Source organism: Malus sylvestris, chromosome 13 (genome assembly GCF_916048215.2).
Source record: "Malus sylvestris chromosome 13, drMalSylv7.2, whole genome shotgun sequence".
NCBI lineage: Eukaryota > Viridiplantae > Streptophyta > Magnoliopsida > Rosales > Rosaceae > Malus > Malus sylvestris.
Window position 1 is genome coordinate 14,229,044 of NC_062272.1, and position 22,237 is coordinate 14,251,280.

At 35.0% G+C, this 22,237-nt stretch overlaps 1 protein-coding gene across 1 annotated transcript; it reads left to right on the plus strand.

Annotated features, from left to right (window-relative positions):
• Positions 1-10,942: 10,942 nt before the first annotated feature.
• Positions 10,943-14,289, plus strand: LOC126597447 (protein FAR1-RELATED SEQUENCE 7-like). Its single transcript, XM_050264242.1, has 2 exons — positions 10,943-11,283; positions 11,687-14,289. Exons 1-2 carry the CDS (start codon positions 11,240-11,242, stop codon positions 14,013-14,015), a joined length of 2,373 nt encoding a protein of 790 aa, XP_050120199.1. The 5' UTR covers positions 10,943-11,239; the 3' UTR covers positions 14,016-14,289.
• Positions 14,290-22,237: the final 7,948 nt, after the last annotated feature.

Genomic DNA, 22,237 nt, shown 5'->3' on the forward strand with positions numbered 1-22,237 from the left:
ACCGTGACGCTGCATTTTATGGTCGATGGATTCGAAGACGCGTCTTTTGATTTATGACGATGATAATGATTAAAATAACATAATTTAACTGAGACTTAATTAAATGGTTAAAAATGCATTAACATTATATTAGGTCAAGTGGCTCCGGATCCCTTCCACCATATTAGGTTAAAAATGCATTAACATTATATTAGGTCCTGTGGAAGCTTTTCTAGTGAAGTCGTGTTGTCTCAGAAGACGTTGAAGATAAAAATAAACAAGCATGCATAATTAAGTTTTGAAGAAGACAACCAAATTAATAAGGAAGACTTTACAAAGAGATGCATGCATAGCGCTCATTTTCAGAAAGAAAAAAAGAATCACATTCAGGTACCATTGCTTCTTAATTGGTGGAATTCTTGAATAACAAATTAGTGGATAGTGACAGATGCAATTCTTGAAGGATGAAGGCAACTCTCCTACAAATCTGTTGCTTCTTAATTTCAATGTTTCCATGTCATATAGTGAGCCTACTGTGGATGAAGGCAAGTCTCCTTAGCATTTCTCTACAATACTTCTTGACTTGTAGGGCATACATAAAGTTGGATAAAATTTATGTGGTCATTTAATCAATCAACTGTAGCAAATAAATATACAATTCATGATACTTAATTTCAGTTTACGACCCTCAAGTTTTTTGGTTTTCGACATTTGGTACATTGATTTTTTTTTTTCATTCCAAAATGGTACTTGAAGTCATAATTCAGGGATACTTTCATACATCTGTTAAGGTTAATGTTAAATCAACCGTTGACCAATGACATGACACACACTTAGACAATAACTGGACGTAACGTGTCAATATAGACCCCACATGAATATTAAAAAAATTCAAAATTGAAACTTGAAATAATCAATATGGGCCTTACGCTCAATAATAAATTTTGTTTCAAATGGTTTTTTTTTTTTCTTCTCTTTTATTTTTGGTCAGAAAGGTTTATTCTTCTCAACTCCTATCTTTTCCCATGACCCCAAGGACCCCAAGACATTGGGGGGGGGGGGGGTGAGAGAGAAATCCATTGAAAAGAAAATTAATTACCAACCATAGGATGTGAATCCAAGGGCCAAAATGAATTGGTCAGTCGGATCTGAGCCCATCCCCGAGGACCACTTCCAATCTGGGCCGACTGGGGCGCCACTTTCAGAAGCTCCCAGATCCGATCTGCCACCACTTTCTCCAATGCATCTGCCATTTCATCTCAAACATGCTACAAATGTAATCATCAGAGACAATTCAACAGGTGACCAAAACATAGCCACATCTTTATACAGGAATTAAAGTTTCCACAATTCAAGTGGGAATGTATTGACTTCATGACTTAGTAATTTTAAGTCTTGGTCCTTGGAATTATTAGTTGAGAAAACACAAATATTTGTTGACCTGTAGTTAGGGATGGACAATGGTTATGCGGACGGGTAACCGCGGTTAATTTACCCATAACTGTTTATACTCATACCCGCATAACCGTTTACCCGTTGGGTAATTGCCTAAACGGTTATACCCATACCCATAACCGTTTGTAAACGGTTAACCATACTCATAACCGCATACATATTTAACCATAACCGTTTAATACCCGTTTACTCATTTATCATTTTAACCCATTTATCTTCTTTTTTTACCATTACCCTTTTTTCATCCGTCTACATGTTTTTTAACAACTTAAAAATTAAAAAAAAATTGTCATAATTTTTTTTTTGACAATGAAACACCGTTATAGGTACATTCATCATACATTTCCATATTTTAATTTTTTAAGTCCTTATACCATTTCAATAATTGAAATAATAGTTTACGGACGATATTTTTAATTGTTACCAATGAAGGTAAATATAATATTTACAAAGTATTATTGGGTTACAAAAATTGTTTAGAAGAGATTTCTGTCAATTTCACGGTTACTCGCAAGGAATTTAAATTAATTTGGCCAATTCTTTGATGATGAGAATCATCATTCCTGTAGTAGTGTTATTGAGAGAAGGACAGATGAATTCCTTGCTAATTTATTGGGTGCTAAGTATTATTGGATCGAGAACATGGTTTGTGTTCGTTTTACATATATAAAATAAATGGGTAAACGGTTACCTGTTTATAACTGTGGTTAATACCCATAACCGCCCATTTAAATTTCGTGGGTAAATGGTTATACTCATAACCGTTTATTTATCTAAACGGTTACCCATAACCATAACCGTTTAATTTAAATGGGCGGGTAACCACGGTTACCCATAACCAATGGGTATTTGCCCATCCCTACATGTAGTGCATGCAAAAAGTTGGATAAAATCTATATACTTAGGATTTATTATTTGTTTTAAATGTTGTTTGCCTTAACCCTTTGGCATGTGTGACACACCCCGACCTAGGATGTCCACCATGACTCCGAATCGAGCTGTGCTGGCCGACACCTGGAAGGTGACGAAGTCATAAAGTGTGATAATGTATAAAATGTGAGTAAACTAAAACCTAAAAGTCCCTAAGTACATGAGTGCGCGGTGAGCGGATCTGGACCCATTTCACGTGTGATACAGAGCATAGGTATAATGCAGTAAGATGAGACAATGATCATACCATCACAAGAAAACATTTGTACCAAAAAGTGCCACGAATCCTCGTTGATACGGAACTCTGCTGCTAGAACCTGAAGGGGTACAAAAATAGAAAATGTGAGTGAGTGAAACAAAACTTTTCAAACCAATTCCAACTATCAAAGGTAGTAGCCCCTCACCGTAATACCTGTATAATTTCCTGAAAAATAACAGGTGTGACTATAAATCAATACCATAACCAAAATAATAGTCCCATAGTTATATCGTGCCAAATATCTCAATAAGAATAAGTACTCAGGTGAAATAAATCAATATGAAATGACATATTAGCCGGATCGACCTATAGTGGCCTGTACGGCTGAAATAGCTCATCAACATGCTAGCCGAAGTCACCTCACATGACATGTACGACTTATCCATATCTCATCAATCAAGGCTAGCTCATAAGTCGGAGTCACCTCTACTGATCTGTATAACCTATCCATATCTCATCACATATCTCATCATATATGCTAGCTCATCACATATTTCATCATATATGCTAACTCATCACATATTTCATCATATATGCTAGCTCATCACATATCTTATCATATATGCTAGCTTATAAGTCGGAGTCACCTCTAGTGACCTACACGACTTATCTATATCTCATCACATATACTAGCTCATCACATATTTCATCATATATGCTAGCTCATCACATATATTATCATATATGCTAGCTCATAAGTCGAAGTCACCTCTAGTGACATGTACGACTTATTAATAGCTCAATAAGTATACCTGCACACGAGTCGGAACCACCTAAAGTGGTCTGTACGGCAGGACTGGGTGTAAATAAATACGCTTAAGTGCTACAATCACATGAAGACTGTGCGAATAATCGCGGGTCACCTACAAGTCGGAACCATCTAAAGTGGTCTGTACGACAGAATTGTGCACCTACCTTGGATCCAAGGTGAGCGTAAGGTGCGGGAGGTGAACATCACGTGAAAGACTGTGCCCTAGCCACGGGCGGGATCACTAACACCGGGGTGTAGGTTTATGAGCTCTAACTGTATCTATTGTTATATATACGATTCATAGGCAACCTGTACGACAGTGTCGGAGTTGCCTATTATTGCAACCTACACGACCAGGTCGGAGTTGCCTAAACATACATGTAGTCATACCATAACCCCATCATTTCAACTAATACTATAAACTCACCTGAACTTACCTGGGTGTCTTGCGTTCACCTTTACACTTCAAAACGTTCATAATAATTATGTGCAGGTAATATACATATAGATAAACCACGATGAAATCTAATACTCAACCACGTTATAGCATTTCCAATTATATACATATATATATATATAACTAATGTGGCATAAAAATGCATAAACTATAACGCCCTACTCCCGAATTATTTATTTTTGGGAATAATTATCGGTGACAAGCCCAACTAGACACTAGTTTAATTAATTATCATTACTTACGCTTCCTTACTTCAAATTCTTGATTCTTTACACATTGATTTATGACCAACATTTAACCACCAAATCATAAGGTTAAATCTCATATTTTCCACCAACGTTAGATGCAGGCATCGCCGTGAGTGACGGTCGACCGCCCCGACTTGCCGGAAAATTCAATTATTTCTAAAAATTCTCAAAAATTAAGAAAATGAAGATCTCGAAGAGTAGAGAAAATTTTATACCTGCTGCTAAGGCCAATTTGGCTTGGAAAGGCTCTAATTTCACGAAAACCCACAGGAACCCTAGTTTTTGGGTATTTTCGATTCGACTCCATGGATGCTCCCTTACCATCACTTGGGTTTTGTTCTTGAGGTTGAGGGGAGCCTAATGGTAGTGACAATTGGCTAAGTTAGCTTCACGATTTGTGGATTACCGCCAAACACCCACACGTACCACCGGTGCATTTCTCCTGAATCTAAGGTCAAATTGTACGAATTTAGGGGTAGAAATGGTAGAGGGAAGGCTAGCGAGGTGTTTCTAGGTGATGGTTTGGCTTAATTCACCGAAATTTGGCCGGGAAACCATCGGTTTCTATGGTTCCCATCAAACGGGTCAAAGAAGACCCGTTTTGGGTTCCCTCATTTTCTTCTTCTCTCATTTCCCTCTTGGTTCTTCTCTCCCATTCATCAATCTCACTCTCTCCTCATTTCTGATTAGGTAGTGCCCATCTCCTTCCTCTCCCTCTCTTTCGCTGCCATCAGGCAGCCATCCCCCTTCCTCTTTCTTATTCTATTTTCCCCCTTCCTCTCCCTCTCTTACGCGTCATGAATTAACGATCAACAAAAATCAATACCCTCACCTCTAGGGAATTCTCGTAAATTTCACATTTTAAGATTTATAAAATAATAAAATTTGGGACGGGCTATCACAATGTGTGTGATTTACTTGTAGTGCATGCAGAAAGTTGGACAAAATCTATAAAATCGTTTAGTCAATTAGCTGTGGCAAATAAATAAACAGTTCATAATACTTTTACTCATTTGTTTTTATATAGTTGAATGACTTAATGATTTCATATTTTACTATTTTTTTTAAATATGATCTTTACAAAGTATTTTATAATATGAATGGTTTCGATCATAAATACGAAAATTCTTGAATTGAAAACTAAGTATCTTGAGGAAGTTAATTTAATGAAAAAAAAATGATGCTATTGTATATAATGACAAACATAGGCATAGTTATGGGGGGTGGTGGCAACGATAGCAGTGGTGGGGGTAGTGGCGGTGATGGCAGCGGCAAATGTGGGGGTTTGGTGGTTGTGACAATAATAGGGTGTAGAGGTAGCAGCGGTGGCAACGGTAGTAGTGACGATTGTGGTGGTGGTAATGGTGGTGGTGATATAAGATTAGTCGTTGTAGTGGTAGGTGGTGGCGGTCTTTGTTCTTCGAGGTCGAAAATATACGTAGAATTATAAATAATGTCAGTTTTCCTTAATGAGGGTATTATAAGAATTAAAAATATTCATTAAACACTTAGCTCCACTTTATTAAAATTTCTCATTTGTTTTTGTTATGGATAATGTTAGGGAGACCAAATTTTTAACAAAAGCAAGTCTTAAATGTTGTTTGCCGTAGCCCTTTGGCATGTGTGTGATTTACTTTTAGTGCATGAGTTAAGTTGGACAAAATCTGTAAGGTCGTTTAATCAATTAGCTGTAACAAATAAATAAATAGTTTATAATACTTTTATTTGTTTGTTTTTATATAGTTGAATGACTAAATAATTTCATATTTAATTAATTTTTTTGGATATGATCTTTACAAAGTATTTGAACGGTTTCGATCATTAATACAAAAATTCGTGAATAAAAAACTAAGTATCTTGAGGAAGAACTCCTCTCATCCATTGAGTCATGAACGAAGCTAATTCATAATGTTAAATCTTCACTTATAAGCATAGTCTGAAATATCGATAATATCGACGAAATATCGAGGATATTTCAATTTTTTCAAATCATGGATATTTCGGAACATATCCATGTACATATCGTTCAAATATCGACAATATCGACAATAATATCGGAAAATATCGATGTCGATAATTTCACTCACACTTTAGCAATATTTTGTCAAAATATCGGTGCAATATCGCTAAAAAATCGCTAAAATATCTAAAATATTGATGTAAAGGAAGGAAAAAAAAAAGAAAAAGAAGAAAAAAAGGGAAAAAGGGAGGAAAAAAAAAACACAAAGGGGATTTGAACCCTTCCAACACCCGTAACCACCATATATCACTTATGTTTTAGTGATAATATGCTAAAATATTTATATTTATATGAGTGACATGTTAACAATTACATGCAAAACTATTTTGGGGATTTATCATTTGATGAATACTCTTCATAATAAACTTACTCTACACATAGAGATGATGAAGATAGTGAAAATTTTGAACCTCATAGGAACTTTATGTGGTACTAAAGCACTCATGTATCTTACCATGTAATGTATAAAGTGTAAAATATTGTAGTAAATCATTATATATAAATGATTATGGTGTGTTTAATCTTTTTTTAATTAATTACTACATATTTTCTACACTCACAGTGTTTGCCAGCTCGCTGTATAATCAACTTAAATCAGTTAAATCCATCATGTAATGCATTTCCTTTTAATTTTTTTTTGATAAACTAATAGATAATTGACTAAATAAACATTCTCCAAAGTTTCAATAAAATTTTTCAAGTTTTTCTTACAATTTCCGTGGTTTTTATTCAATTTTTATCGATATCGATAATATCCCGATATTTCCATCGAAATTTCCATGTTTTTGGACTACTGATATTTCTGATATCATCGATATTTTATACCATGCTTACAAGTGAAAAAGAATACCACTAGACTTTTAAAAGTTGCTGTCTAGAGGCCATTGCACTAGAAAAAGGTAGAATATTTTTTTTTAGCAAACACTTTTTTATTGTTTAACTTTAAATTGAAACAACTTTTTGTGAAAAAAATTAATACCAAATGAGGCCTTAGTGTGGATGCAAATTTCCACCGTCTTCTCCCTTGACGAAAATGCACATATAAAATAATAACACCTAATATTAAGGTTAAGAGCCTTGCGAGCCCATGATGAATATGGGGGCTTTGGCCGAAGAATTTCTGATGCCAAAGTTAGAATTTGAGAGAGAAAGTGTTTAGAGAAATTTGGAGAATTTTGCAAGAGAGTTGAAATTATGTTTTTGGAGAAATGAGGTGGTATTTATAGGGGTGTGGCCGGCCCCCTTTGGAGAGATGGGAACTGGCCACATATGGTAGTTTTTGGGTGTAATTACAAGATATTATGTCAAAATAATATCTTGCAATCAATTAGGAAATTAATTAGAAAATTAATTAGGAAATTAATCAATTAATTTAGGTAATTAATCATATTTTGAATGAATAATTGAAGGTTACATTGTGGGGATGATTTGATGAGGATGGATGAAATAGGTTTTGAATAAATACCTATTTTGATCATTTTTTACTCTGATTGTGCCATGATTGTCTGTTGCTTGCGCGTAGAAGTTGCGGTGTGTCTCGAGGGTAATATTGTCCTTTTACACCCAAAAGTACATATGTCGTCTCCATAATTTTCTTGATTATTTTTACTCCACACTTAGTGTTACAAGTTTACACAAAAGGTGGAGAGAATAAATGTGACAGTCCGTCCTTAATTTTAAGAGTTTTAAAGTTTTAATAAAGTATTTTACAAAAATGCCCTTTGAGGTACGCGCATTATTCGAGATTAATCGTTGTGTCATGCCATCTAAGATTTGTTTTATTGACATATTCTCGTAGTACTCGTCGCTACGGACGTGTGGACGCTGACGGTTCGTTATTTGGAGTTATAACGAAAAAGATTTTAAAGTTTGAAGTTTGGGCATTTTATAAATTTTATTATTAAAATTTGGATGTCCCAGATTTAATGAAGAATTAAATGGATGGCTTGGATGTAAGGAAAACAAAAATAAATAAATATAAGTGAAAGAAGGTTTTTGTGTGTGTATGTGCGTGAGAGGAAGAAACAGAGGAAGGAGATTGGGCAGAAATGCCCAATCGGGACAAGAGAGAAGAAGGCATCAGGAGGGATTGAGAGAGGGAGAAGCCGACCAATCGGAACAGAGGAAAGGAGGAAAGGAGAGAGGGCGAGAAGCGGAGGAGAGAAGATCAGAAAACGGGTTTTCCCCCAACCCGTTTACCCGCGACACCCACACCCAAATTCCTGCGATTTTCACCGGATTTCTCACAAATTGGATCAAGGTACCACTTCCAATCAACACCTAGGCCTTCCCTCTTCATGTTTCACCCCAAAAATCATGAAATTTCGTCATGATTTCGCGAAGAACACCCACACGGGTGCCGCGACCTTCTTGTCCAAATTCTTCAAATCTTGAAATGTTTTCTTTCAATTACTAACACCATTAGTATTCCCTTAGGACCTGGAACAAAGCCCAAGCTTTGATTTGGACGGTGGAGTTGATTTGAAGGTCGGATTGGAACTCACCCAATTCTAGGGTCCGCACGGAATTTGATGAATTTGAAGTGTTTCCAGGCCAAATTGGCCTTGGCCACAGGTATGAAAGTTGCTCTACTCATTGAGATCTTCAATTATGTATTTTTTGAGAATTTTTGGAAATAGTTGGATTTTCCGGCGAGCCGGGGCGGCCGACCGCCACCCGCGGCGGCCCGTGCGGCGGCGCGTGGCTAATGGGCCGCCAATGTCATTCTTAGCATGTGTTTAAGGTTCTAGGTTCATTTGATAATTGATGGACGTAAATTGAGTAATTGAACCTAAGTTCGTTTCGATTCGTGGTTAGTTGAAAATGTGAATTTACGATCCAACCGTCGGATCGTCACCCAACTTTGATACATTGTAATACGTAATATTTGAGGATTTTAGGAACTTACGAATTGGGAATCCGATATACGGATCTTTCGGAATTGGAGTCGTAAGTTCATAATGTAGAATTTTAACCGTCACTTGGTTTTGGAAATTGACGGAGATCCGACCGTTGGATGGTAATGAAATTTTGGGATGTTGTCCTAGAGGTATATTGTGGACCTCTGTAAGTTCATAATGTAGAATTTTAACCGTCACGTTGTTTTTGTCGCTTTCGTTTCAGGAAATTTTCGTGTTCACAGTAACTACATAAGGCTTTTCAACAATTTCAGGGCTAAACAGTTCCAACTCCAGACGAACTGCATCAAACTCAAATTCTGGCATGTGAAGAGCCATCTACAACATGTATCTGACATTTCCAGAAAGATGAAGATCTTTTCAATAACAATGGTTTTGATAAAGAATAAAACAACCACGAGGATTCAACCACATGACTCCGCCTGCAAGGATGAACGCAACTACAGGCCCTTTACAAGTGTATTCTTCATACACGAAGGAACTTTAAAGGGCAATGGAAGAGAGAGAGAAAAAAATAAAGAAGAATGAAATAAATTCTTGAAAGTAAAAACAACTAAATATCATTCTTTATTTTTAGTTTCTATTGTGCGTGCCCTTCCTTACGCGTTTTTTTACATCTCTCCCACCACCCTTCATTGATTCTTCAACAAATGTAAGATTGAAATCGAAGAAGAAGACTAAGAAGATGGAGAGAAAATGGGGTTTTGGGTTTATTGATAAATTTGAGTTTTATTATTAATTTCATTTTGTACTTAATAGTAATTATGCAATAGGATAAAATAGACAATTAACATTCAAAATTTTAAGTTGGGTGTAAAAAGAGGTTGCATAGGTTTAAATAAAATTTCCTTTTTTGAATTCCTTGCTATATTTACACCAAGGAGTGAAGAGAATATATTGGTTACAAACTCATAATTTAGATTCGAACCTAAAACTTTTTTATTACAAATAAAAAAAAATCATTAATCTGGTATTGCGCCAAACGTTCGATTAATTTAGTCAGTATTATTCGATGACTATTTATCATATCCGACTGAAATAGTCAGTATAGTTTGAGGTACCAAACAAGGCCTAAAGTTCTATGAAAAATTCTATAGTGTAAAATAAATACTCTTTAGCCGTTAAATTGATGAGTTTACTCAAGGACTCTAGATTTATAACTCGCGGCAAATAACGTCTTTTCGCACATGAAGTAAAATTGTAAAAGTACAAAACTGGCCTTTTTTTTATTTTTTTATTTTTTACAACAAGTACAAATCTGTCTGTTTTGTTTTTTCGTTTTTGCTTTTTGGATCATCCGAGTGTACTTGTTTTGTTTTCTTTTGCGCAAGTGAAACTCGGAAGGAAAACAAGATGCATATTATTTTTAACAATGCTAGGATACTAAAAAATGAATAGAATTTTTACTCAAAATTCTTCATTTTTGAATCACATAGATAATAGATTTGCTTATGATTAGAATTGTTCATATTATAAGTCACTTTGTAGAGATAATCTTTACAAAAAGTGAATTAAAAGTAAGGTCGTTTAGTCAATTTGTTATAATAAATAGATAAACGGTTCATAATTGTTTTAACAATTCCTTTCATCTATTTTTATATAGTTTGATGACTAAACGATCTTATTTTCAATTGATTTTTTGGTAGAGGCGATTGTTAAAGAGTGATTTATAATATGAACGTTTCTGATCATAAACTCGAAGTTCTATAAATCGGTAACGAAAAGTTACAAAATAAGAACTCCTACTCATTCTTTGAGTAGCCAAATATTATTCTATTATTTTGGTGTGATGGTTCATAATAATGTAAAATAAAAAGATAAAATGGATCTGAAAAAAATAAATTAAAAACAAATAGATCTGGAAAAAAAAAATACAAAGAGATCATGCAAATTCCCAAAAACAAAATGATAAAATAATCCTATCAAAATAAAAAATTGGATGACGATGATGTCAGTGGATGCCCTAATGGGCTCCAAATTACAATCGAATTAGGTCAAACCCGGAAATAAGGAGCACAAGAACGCCAGCAGAGCAGAGAGATCGAAAACCCAATACACTTGACATTTCATTAATTTCACAAATTCGTCAGATTTCTGAAGGGCGCCCTCTGAATTTTTCCCCAATCAATTTTCCCGCCAAAATACGCAAACGAAATCCCCCAAATGGCGTCTTGAGCTTCGAAATCATCGCTCGCCACTCGCAGTGTTGTTAATCTTCCGAAATGGGCTTGGAATCCAGCTCCACCCACTTCACAAATATCAGAAGGTAATTTGGAACTTAAACCCTAAATGTGATTTTTTCCCAATTTGATTTATGTCCTACCCAATCAAGCTTAATTTTTTGTTATGCATTTTGTATTTGTGAATTGGGTGTTTTTGATTTTTTGTTGGGTATTTTTCTTTAGTGTTTTTTAAGTGGATAATGCTGTGTTTGGTTGCTGAGAAATTGTTTTTATTGATTTCATAATTATGTTTTTATTATATTATTTTGCTAATCAGTGTTCACATTCATGACTGCTGAGTTGCTGACCGTGTTAATTGATTAGTTTTTGTATAAGTTTGCTTTCGAGGATCACTTAATGTTGCTTCAGATTGTTAATCTAGATGTTGTGGCTAAGGTTGTAGTTTGTAGTGATTTTTCATGTCGTTTTATTTTGTGTGACACGCAGCTTAGATACCGATTCTAAGATTGAAGACAGTGGGAACAACTTAGTTATAGAGGCATATCCTTTAGGAATGATGCCTCCGATGAATGCTGTCGATGCAGAGGATGAAGGAGAGTCTGGAGTACTGGAACCATATGTGGGGTTAGAGTTTGATTCAGCAGATGTTGCCCGTGATTTTTACACTCTCTATGCAGCACGGATGGGGTTTAAAGTTCGAACTGGTCAGTTGTATCGCTCGAGAACAGATGGGTCAGTTTCTTCTCGAAGATTTGTGTGCTCCAAGGAAGGATTTCAGATTAGTTCACGGACAGGCTGTCCGGCATTAATAAGAGTGCAGAGGCGTGATTCTGGGAAATGGGTTGTAGACCTTTTCCTGAAGGATCACAATCATGGTCTTGAATCATCTACAGAGGAAAATCATACTCTGATTTTGCAGAAGAAGAGTTCCATGCCGACAAATACTGTTGTTGAAGTGTCTCATAGGCCAAAAGTCAAATTGATTAAGGCAATTGAGGATAAACCACATTGCCCGTCTGGAGTTATAAGTGCCAAGCGCTTAAAACGGGGTGAAGAGGAAATGCAGTCAGAAATTGATCTATCTGCAGGTCTAGAGTTCAATTCGGCCAATGAAGCATACCAATTTTATCATGTGTATGCTGAGAATACAGGATTTAGAATCAGGATTGGTCAATTGTTTCGTTCAAAGCTTGATGGGTCAATTACATCTCGGAGATTTGTGTGCTCAAAGGAAGGGTTTCAGCATCCATCAAGAGTTGGTTGTGGGGCATATATGAGGATTAAGAGACAAGATTCTGGAAGGTGGGTGGTGGACCGTTTTGATAAAAATCATAACCATGAGTTTGAGTCTCACCTGGAAGTTCAAAAGAAAAATCTATTTTCTTCAAAAAAGTTCATAGAAGAGGAGATTGGAGGGCTGGAAATTGAAGATATTGTTGACATAAACAGTGGAAACCTTGTCAAAAGACGAAGAGAAAATCACATTGGAAGCGATTGGTACAGTGTGCTGTTTGACTATTTTCAAACCAAACAGGCCGAAGATACAGGATTCTTCTATGCAGTAGAAGTTGATAATGGTAGTTGCATGAGTATTTTCTGGGCTGATGGGAGGTCTAGGTTTTCATGCAGCCAGTTTGGTGATGCCATTATTTTCGACACCTCATATCGGAAAAGTATTTATCTGGTGCCATTTGCCACTTTCATTGGAATCAACCACCACAAGCAACCAGTGCTTCTTGGTTGTGCCCTAGTTGCTGATGAATCTGAGAAATCTTTTACTTGGTTGTTTCAAACATGGCTTAGGGCAATGTCAGAGCGTCGTCCTCTGTCAATAATAGCTGACCAAGATGATATGATCCAGCAAGCCATCATGCAAGTTTTTCCAGGAACCCATCATCGTTTCTCCTTGTGGCAGATCAAGGCAAAAGAAAGTGAGCATCTAAGTGTAATGAATAGTTCTTTTAAATATGAATATGAAAAGTGCATTTATCAGTGTCAAACAGCCGATGAATTTGAAACCGCATGGAATGCACTCCTCAGCAGGTATGGGTTGAAGGATAACGCTTGGCTGAAAGCAATGTACGAAAAGCGCAGGAGTTGGGTTCCGTTATACTTACGAGCTACATTCTTTGCTGGCATCCCCTTCAATGAAAGTATAGAATCATTCTTTGGTGCACGTTTCAATGCCCAAACGTCACTAAAGGAGTTTGTTTCACAATATGAAAGAGGCCTTGAGCGACGGCGTGAAGAAGAAATAAAAGAGGATTTTAACTCTTTTAACTTGAAGGCCTACTTGCAGACAAAAGAACCATTAGAAGAACAATGTAGAAGATTTTATACACTGAACACATTCCGGGTATTTCAGAAAGAACTTCTACAATCCTATAGTTATCTAGGATTTAAGATTTATGATGAAGGGGCTATCATCAGGTATTTGGTCCGCAAGTGCGGGAATGACGATGAGAAATGTGTAGTCACTGTTGGTGCATCCATTCCTGAAGTGAGCTGTAGCTGTCGAATGTTTGAATTTGAAGGTATATTATGCAGGCATGTGTTGAGAGTTTTCCAAATCTTGGACATAAAAGAAGTACCCCCCTGCTATATTTTACGCCGTTGGACTAGAAATGCAGAATATGGTATTCCTTGTGAATCTGAGTTGGGTGGAAATCCCCGAGAACTGAAGACCTTGATGGTGTGGAGTTTGAGAGAAGCAGCGTGTAAATACATAGAGGCTGGGGCAGCATCTCTCGAAAAGCACAAGCTCGCCTATGAAATTATGCGAGAGGGTGGACGGAAACTTTGTTGGCAGAGGTAAGCGAGTGGGGAACAATAGTCAGTCATCTCGGTTACTCTGTATGGATAGATTTTGAAGTTTTTGAGCTGCATAAGTGGCTAGTCCTTGATTTGCCTTGGATAATTTGCTGTTGGTGAGTGGATCAGTCATGTAAATATTTTGTTCCCAGTTGATGTAATGCCATATTTTCCTGGAGACTTGACTTCCACTGTATTTGCTGTCAATTCCATCAATTGAAGCGTCACTGGGAATGCATGAAAGTCTAATGTCAATTCCCCCTGGAATTTTACTTCAATCTCTCTTTACCCACTGAATCAAATTTTGCAACTTAACCCCTTGAAACAGGATTCCTTAATAATCAACCATAACCAATGCAGAAAACATCTGAGTCCGTATTATTAACACTGCCACTACCGCATCTGACCGTAGAAAAGAATCTGGACCGTTTTATTAATTCGATGACTATTTTATACATAAGCGCACTAAACACCAGAGTCCGTACTATTAATCCTATCAAATTCCTTATAGGAGCTGCCAAATGAGGCCTTATTTCAGTATCCCCTAATTAGGATTTCTTTCCTCTTTGACCTCCAATCCGACAATGTAATCCTAACAATAAACATAAAATAAACCACAAGATAATCAAAAGTAATAAATATCGTAAGAAAATTGTATTCGCACGTTTGTTAAAAATACGCATATTTACGCACGAGTGTTAGTAATTAGGTTACCTTTTCTTTTTGTGAAAAATTTGGTTACCTTTTACCGCAAGAAATTTTGATGCCTATATAAACGCAAATCTCATGATCGTATTTTCATCTTTTATCATAGGAAAATTTGAGATTAGTTACAATTCTTATGGCCCCAACTTCACGCTCGTTTGTGAAAGTTGTGGCTGTGCTCGTTTTCATCACCACAGTCACAGCGGCTGCCGCAGTGGTAGTCCCTGGCAGAGGCGGCAGTAGAGTTGGTAGTCGTGGCGGCAGTGGAGGTGGTGGTCGTAGCGGCTATGGAGGTGCTGGTCGCAGTGGTAGTGGAGTCGTAGTCCCCGTAGGTGGTGGTAGCGGCAGTGGAGGTGGTAGTACTGGCGGCAACAGTGGACATAGCGGCAGTCCGCATAGCACGCCGCGTAGCTCATCTAATAAGAATGCCAGGGTGCCTACATATGGTATTAGTAATACGATCGTTTGGTACACAGCGTTTCATTACTTGCTGAATGCCATGGGGCGGTGGTAAAAAAAAAAAAAAAAGGACGGCTTAATTTTTGTGTTTTTTACTTTAATACAAATATCGGTCATATAGTAGTTTAGATTACAAATACCCCTTCTATTAAAAATACAAAGATTTGGACTCTCAGTTCCTAGCTACTAATGTTATTTAACTGAAGCTTATTGGTTTTCAATTTTGATTGAAGTCTTTGACTTTTAATATTAATGTATTTCCATATTAGTTTTTTTTTTTTAAACATTCAAAATATCATAAATTGCCCTTTAAGAATTTCATAAATTACAATTGAACCAAAAGAAGCTAAAGTATTTAACCATATTTTTATTTTGAATGAATTTGATATTTAAAATTATAGAAAAAAAAACAAAAACAAAACCTCCCACGTTAGTGGGTGGTTTCACGTCTTTAATTCATTTTTTTTATAAATAATTTTTTTAAAATATGTAAATTAATTATTTAAATAAAAAATATATAAAAGGTCAATTGCCACACACGTATGTGTGTGACAAGAAGCTAGTAATATTTTAAATAAAATTCATAATTTGTGGGATTGAAAATATTGAAAGATAAAAAAATTCAAAATCAATAGAGAAAATTATGTTTTTCCATAAAAAAACATGTACATATAAAAATAAGAAACATATTGTATACATGTATATGTATATATATATATATATAGGTGCTCAAACCCGTTTTTCTTTAATAGAACACATCGGGGGTATGACGGTCAAAGACTCTCCTATATTCCCACTTTCTTACACGAGCACGGGTCATTTTGACAAGACAATTTATGGTATTATCAATGAGTAGGTGATGTACGATCATCAACTGTAAGTAGGCCTGGCAAACGGGTCGTGTTTGTCTTGTTCGTGTCGTTTTTGTATAACACATGTTATCTTAACGGGTCATGTCGTGTCACACCTGTTATCTTAATAGGTTCTTAATAGGTCGGGTCACTTTACCCAACGCGTAAAGTGACCCGACCCTTTATAAGGGTAAAGTGACCCGACCCGTTATAACCCGTTATGACCCGTTAAGAAAAATATATTTTTTTCTTAAATTTCCACATACCACACTTTGCCACATAAATATTACTTCAAAACATTAAAACACATAATTTAATATATATATATATATATATATATAATTATTTTAGTTTTTAGGAGTATAAAATTGTTAAATTAATGTATATAATTATTATAGTTTATTCATACTCATTAAGTATAACATAAGATTTTGTGGTATCCACTAGTGTAATTTTTTTAATTGAAGATCGAATTCATTCATTGTATTCATATAGGGTCAAGGAGTGTAGCTGTAAAGAATAATCAAAATCAGAGTTAAAATAATCGTTAAATCGTGATTTTTCTTTTTATAACCGTCGAAAGGTTTTATCTTGTTACTTGATCTTTATATGTTTGTTTTTTGCAATTTTTGGCGTATGCAATCTCGAAGTATATACAAACATGTTTAACGGTTGGATCGTTGAAACTAGTTTTGTAGAATGCATATCCCATCAAAATAATAGATTCACTAACACTTAGGAGTTTATTCATACTTTCATTAAGTATAACAAGATTTTGTGGTATCCACTAGTGTAAATATTTTGAACTGAAGATCGAATTCATTCATCGTATTCATATAAGGTCAAGGAGTGTAGTTGTAAAAATCATTAAAATCGGAGTTAAAATAACCGTTAAATCATGATTTTTCTTTTTATAACCATTGAAAAGTTTTGTCCCGTACTTGATCTCTGAATGTTTGTTTTTTGTAATTTTTGGTGTATGCGATTTCGAAGTATATACAAACATGTTTGACGGTTGGATCGTTGAAACTACTTTTGTAGAATGCGTATCCCATCAAAACAATAGATTCACTAACAATTAAGAGTTTATTTATACTTTCATTAAGTATAACATAAGATTTTATGATATCTACTAGTGTAAATATTTTAAATTGAATATTGAATTCATTCATTGTATTCATATAGGGTCAAGGAGTGTAGCTGTAAAGAATCATCAAAATTGGAGTTAAAATAACCGTTAAATCGTCATTTTTCTTTTTATAACCGTCGAAAAGTTTTGTCCCGTTACTTGATCTCTGAATGTTTGTTTTTTGTAATTTTTGGCGTATGCGATCTTGAAGTGTATACAAACATGTTTGATGGTTGGATCTTTGAAACTAGTTTCGTAGAATGCATATCCCATCAAAACAATAGATTTACTAACACTTAAATAGTTTATTCATACATTCATTAAGTATAACATAAGATTTTGTGGTATCCACTAGTGTAAATATTTTAAATTGAAGATCAAATTCATTCATTGTATTCATATAGGGTCAATGAGTGTAGCTGTAAAGAATCATTAAAATAGGAGTTAAAATAACCGTTAAATCGTCATTTTTCTTTTTATAACCGTCGAAAGGTTTTCTCCCGGTATTTGAACTTTAAATGTTTTTTTTTTGCAATTTTTGGCGTATGTGATCTAGAAGTATATACAAACATGTTTGACGGTTTGATCGTTGAAACTAGTTTTGTAGAATGCGTATCCCATAAAAACAATAGATTCACTAACATTTAAGAGTGTATTCATACTTTCAATAAGTATAACATAAGATTCACTATTGTAAATATTTTAAATTGAAGATCGAATTCATTCATTGTATTCATATAGGGTCAAGGAGTGTAGCTGTAAAAAATCATCAAAATCAGAGTTAAAATAATCGTTAAATCATGATTTTTTGTTTTATAACTGTCGAAAAGTTTTGTTCAGATGCTTAATCTCTGAATGTTTGTTTTTTGCAATTTTTGGCGTATGCGATCTCGAAGTATATACAAACATGTTTGACGGTTGGATCGTTGAAACTAGTTTCGTAGAATGCGTATCCCATCAAAACAATAGATTCACTAACACTTAAGAGTGTATTCATACTTTCATTAAGTATAACATAAGATATCCACTAGTGTAAATATTTTAAATTGAAGATCGAATTCATTCATTGTATTCATATAGGGTCAAGGAGTCTAGCTGTAAAAAATCATAAAAATCGGTGTTAAAATAACAATTAAATCGTGATTTTTCGTTTTGTAACCGTTGAAAAGTTTTGTTCGGTTACTTGATCTCTGAATGTTTGTTTTTTGCGATTTTTTAATGATGCAATCTCGAAGCATATACAAACAAGTTTGACGGTTGGATCGTTGAAATTAGTTTTGTATAATTCGTATCCCATCAAGTTCAATGGTATATATATATATATATATATATATTTATTAAGTAGATTTAAATCTATTTATTATGTACGTATAATTATTATAGTTTTTAGGGGTATAAAATTTAATTTAAAATTATATATATAATTATTATAGTTAATATTTTGGGGTATAATTATTATAGTTAATTTAATATATATATATATATATATATATATATATATATATATAATTATAGTAATTTTTAGGGTTATAAAATTGTAAAATTAATATTCTGCTTATCGTGTATCGTGTTATCCACGTGTATACCCGAACCAACTCGTTATCTTAACCGGTACTTATCGGATTACTTGATAACGATCCGATTCGTTATCGTATCGACCCGTACACCTGTTAATTTTGTGTTGAGTTATCGAATCGTGTCAGAAATTGTCAGGTCTAACTGTAAGGAAGGAGGGATGATTCACGCACATGCGTGATTGCTTCATGTAAAACTTTTTATACTTTTTATGTGTTGCATTTGTTGTGGGCTGCATACCAGTCCGAAGAAAAATCTTTTTAGGATAAAATTCTATATTAAACTGAAAGACTCTCAAAAGATGGATATATATTGCATTATTTTTGGAGTGTGATTTTTTGCGCACACTAATTCTGAGATTGAAGGAACTTCATGAATATAACGAACTGGCTGAAGACTTGTTGGATCATGTTCCCGTGTTTTGTAAAATAAGAATGGTCAATCTCAACCAAGTCGTTCGGTATATGACTAAACTTTTGAAGTAACCGATCTACTTTCTTGGAAAATCATGATTCCACGCCCGCACCCGCACAACGCTATAATTTATTGCAAGGAAGTCGAAAACCAATACAGGCTCAGGAAGATTTGACTCTATTCTATTGAGATGTGGTGTTATGAATACCAAGGTATAATAAATTATAATGGTCATTCTGAAGAGCCAACAATTTCCTTGCGACCAGATCCCATCGTCATCAATAAATTCAATTAGTTTTTCTTCTGCCAGCCTCCTTGCATCTTCAAAACCAAAATCATGACCTTCATCATTATCGCCACATCCCCTCGACCGCTTCCGGTAAGTCCTTCTCCTGCTGCTTCCTAATTTGGATTCGGAATCCCCTCCCCTGGAGGTGCTGCTGCTGCCGCTGCGGATGCGGTTAGACTATACATCTAAATCTATTCAGAAATCGCAACTGGTTGATTGCTCTAGTAATCTTTTGCGTCTCAGTTTTAAATCCTCTTCCTTTTTTTGGTGTATAATATGGCTTGTAATAAAAAAAAAACCTCATCAGAAACCAGCTTAACCAACTGTACAGATTGGTATTGCAAACAGGGAAGATGAAGGGAGCCAAACAGAAGATTGTGATATCCATTTAACCCTCCCTGAATCCTGAACCAGGAGCCAAACAGCAAGAAAGAAAATAGAAGGCCAAGGCCCAAACATCCCAAAATTTCGATAGAAACAGAGCGATAAAAAGGCCCAACAAGCAGCAGGTAACCACCAGTCCGCTGCATTTAGAGTAAACTGTCATTTAACCCCCTAAACTATCACGTGAGTTTCAATTTCCCCCCTGAACTATTTTTTCAGCCAATTGACCCCCTAAACTATATTAAAGTGGCCAATTAACCCCCTACCGTTAAATATCTTTAACTCCATCCAATTTTCTGTTAGAAAGAGTCATGTGCTTGGCACATGACCACCTTTTTACATTTTATGTCTAAATCTTTACAAAGAAAACATATAAAATAAATATTAAAAAAAAAAACATACAAACCCTAAACTTAATCATTCAAAATAATAGAAAAGGTAAGGCTTTTTATATTAACACCCCACAAAATGTTGAATGCACCCCATATTAAAATTTAATATTAAATGACTTATTTACTCCACTATGCAATGACAATTTTGACCTTATTAGGTTTTAAAAAAAAAATTTATAAATACATCCCAAATCACTTTTAGCATATTATTTATCTTCTCAACTATCAAAACCCTCTCATCCTCCATTGTTGAACAAAATCCTAACCAATGAAACTACAAACATGTTGATTGAGAAAAATTGTTTTTGATGAATGAAACATGAAATCGATGTTTCTGAAGCTTCACATGAGGTAAGACTTCACATTTTTCATTGTTTTAGTGATTTCGATGACATCGATAATTATTTAATCTTGCGTTTGCTGCATTATTTTTAAATATGAACCCTAAAAGATGAATATGAATATGAATATGAATATATAAGTTTAAATAATGCAGCAAACGCAAGATTAAATAATTATCGATGTCATCGAAATCACTAAAACAATGAAAAATGTGAAGTCTTACCTCATGTGAAGCTTCAGAAACATCGATTTCGTGTTTCATTCGTCAAAAACAATTTTTCTCAATCAACATGTTTGTAGTTTCATTGATTAGGGTTTTGTTCAACAATGGAGGATGAGAGGGTTTTGATAGTTGAGAAGATAAATAATACGCTAAAAGTGATTTGGGGTGTATTTATAATTTTTTTTTAAAAAACCTAATAAGGTCAAAATTGTCATTGCATAGTAGAGTAAATAAGTCATTTAATATTAAATTTTAATATGGGTGCATTCAACATTTTATGGGGTGTTAATATAAAAAGCCTTACTTTTTCTATTATTTTGAATGATTAAGTTTAGGGTTTGTATGTTTTTTTTTAATATTTGTTTTATATGTTTTCTTTGTAAAGATTTAGACATAAAATGTAAAAAGGTGGTCATGTGCCAAGCACATGACACTTTCTAATAGAAAATTGGATGGAGTTAAAGATACTTAACGGTAGGGGGTTAATTGGCCACTTTAACATAGTTTAGGGGGTCAATTGGCTGAAAAAATAGTTCAGGGGGGAAATTGAAACTCACGTGATAGTTTAGGGGGTTAAATGACAGTTTACTCACTGCATTTATAAGAACCCTGTTTAAAGACTCTTTTTCCTCTCAAATCTCCCTCTACACAGTCTTCGAGCTCTCCGCCTCTCCCTCTCTCTCCTCCATTTCTCACTTCTTCCGAAATCAGATCTCTCCTCTGTCGACTCCAATGGCTTCCCCTGCCCTTTCCACCTCCTTCATGCCCGCTCTAGTAATTGGATAAAGTTTCCGTCTTTCTTTCCCTTGTTTTTTTCTTTGTTTTGTGTTTGGGTTTGTGGTTGTAGATTTGGATCCTCAGCTTGTTGAATTTGTGAATCTAGGTAGATTTTTTGAGCTGGATATTTAACCGTTTACTCATTTTCCTTTTTTTACAATGTAAAACATTTGAGCCTTTGTTCTATTTTTAAAATTTATTTAACCGTTGGAATGTTAACCCCCCTTCCCACAAAACTCCTACCGGCATTTTTTTGCCAATCACAGATTTCTAGAGATTCTTTCACTTTCCAAAAAGCTCAAGCCTTTTTTTTCCATCATGGCAGAACTTCTATGCTTTCCGTCCCATATAGTTGACCACATTGTCTCTATGCTTTCCGTCCCATATAGTTGACCACATTGTCTCCCTGTTACCGTTTGCGGATGCCGTTCGGACAAGCATCTTGTCAAGAAATTGATATCACAGTTGGACCTGCATCAGAGTGTTAAACTTCAATCCCTAGTCATCTCTGAAATTCTACAGCGTTGCGTCGTTCACATAGATGCATACATTGGCACCAGGAATCAAGAAACAATAAGATTCGTTCGTTGGGTAGAAAATACTATTCGAAGACACACAAGTGCAACAATCGAAACCTTCCATGTTGTTTTTCCGTTGGATGTCCTGCAGCAAACTAGACCTAGGAA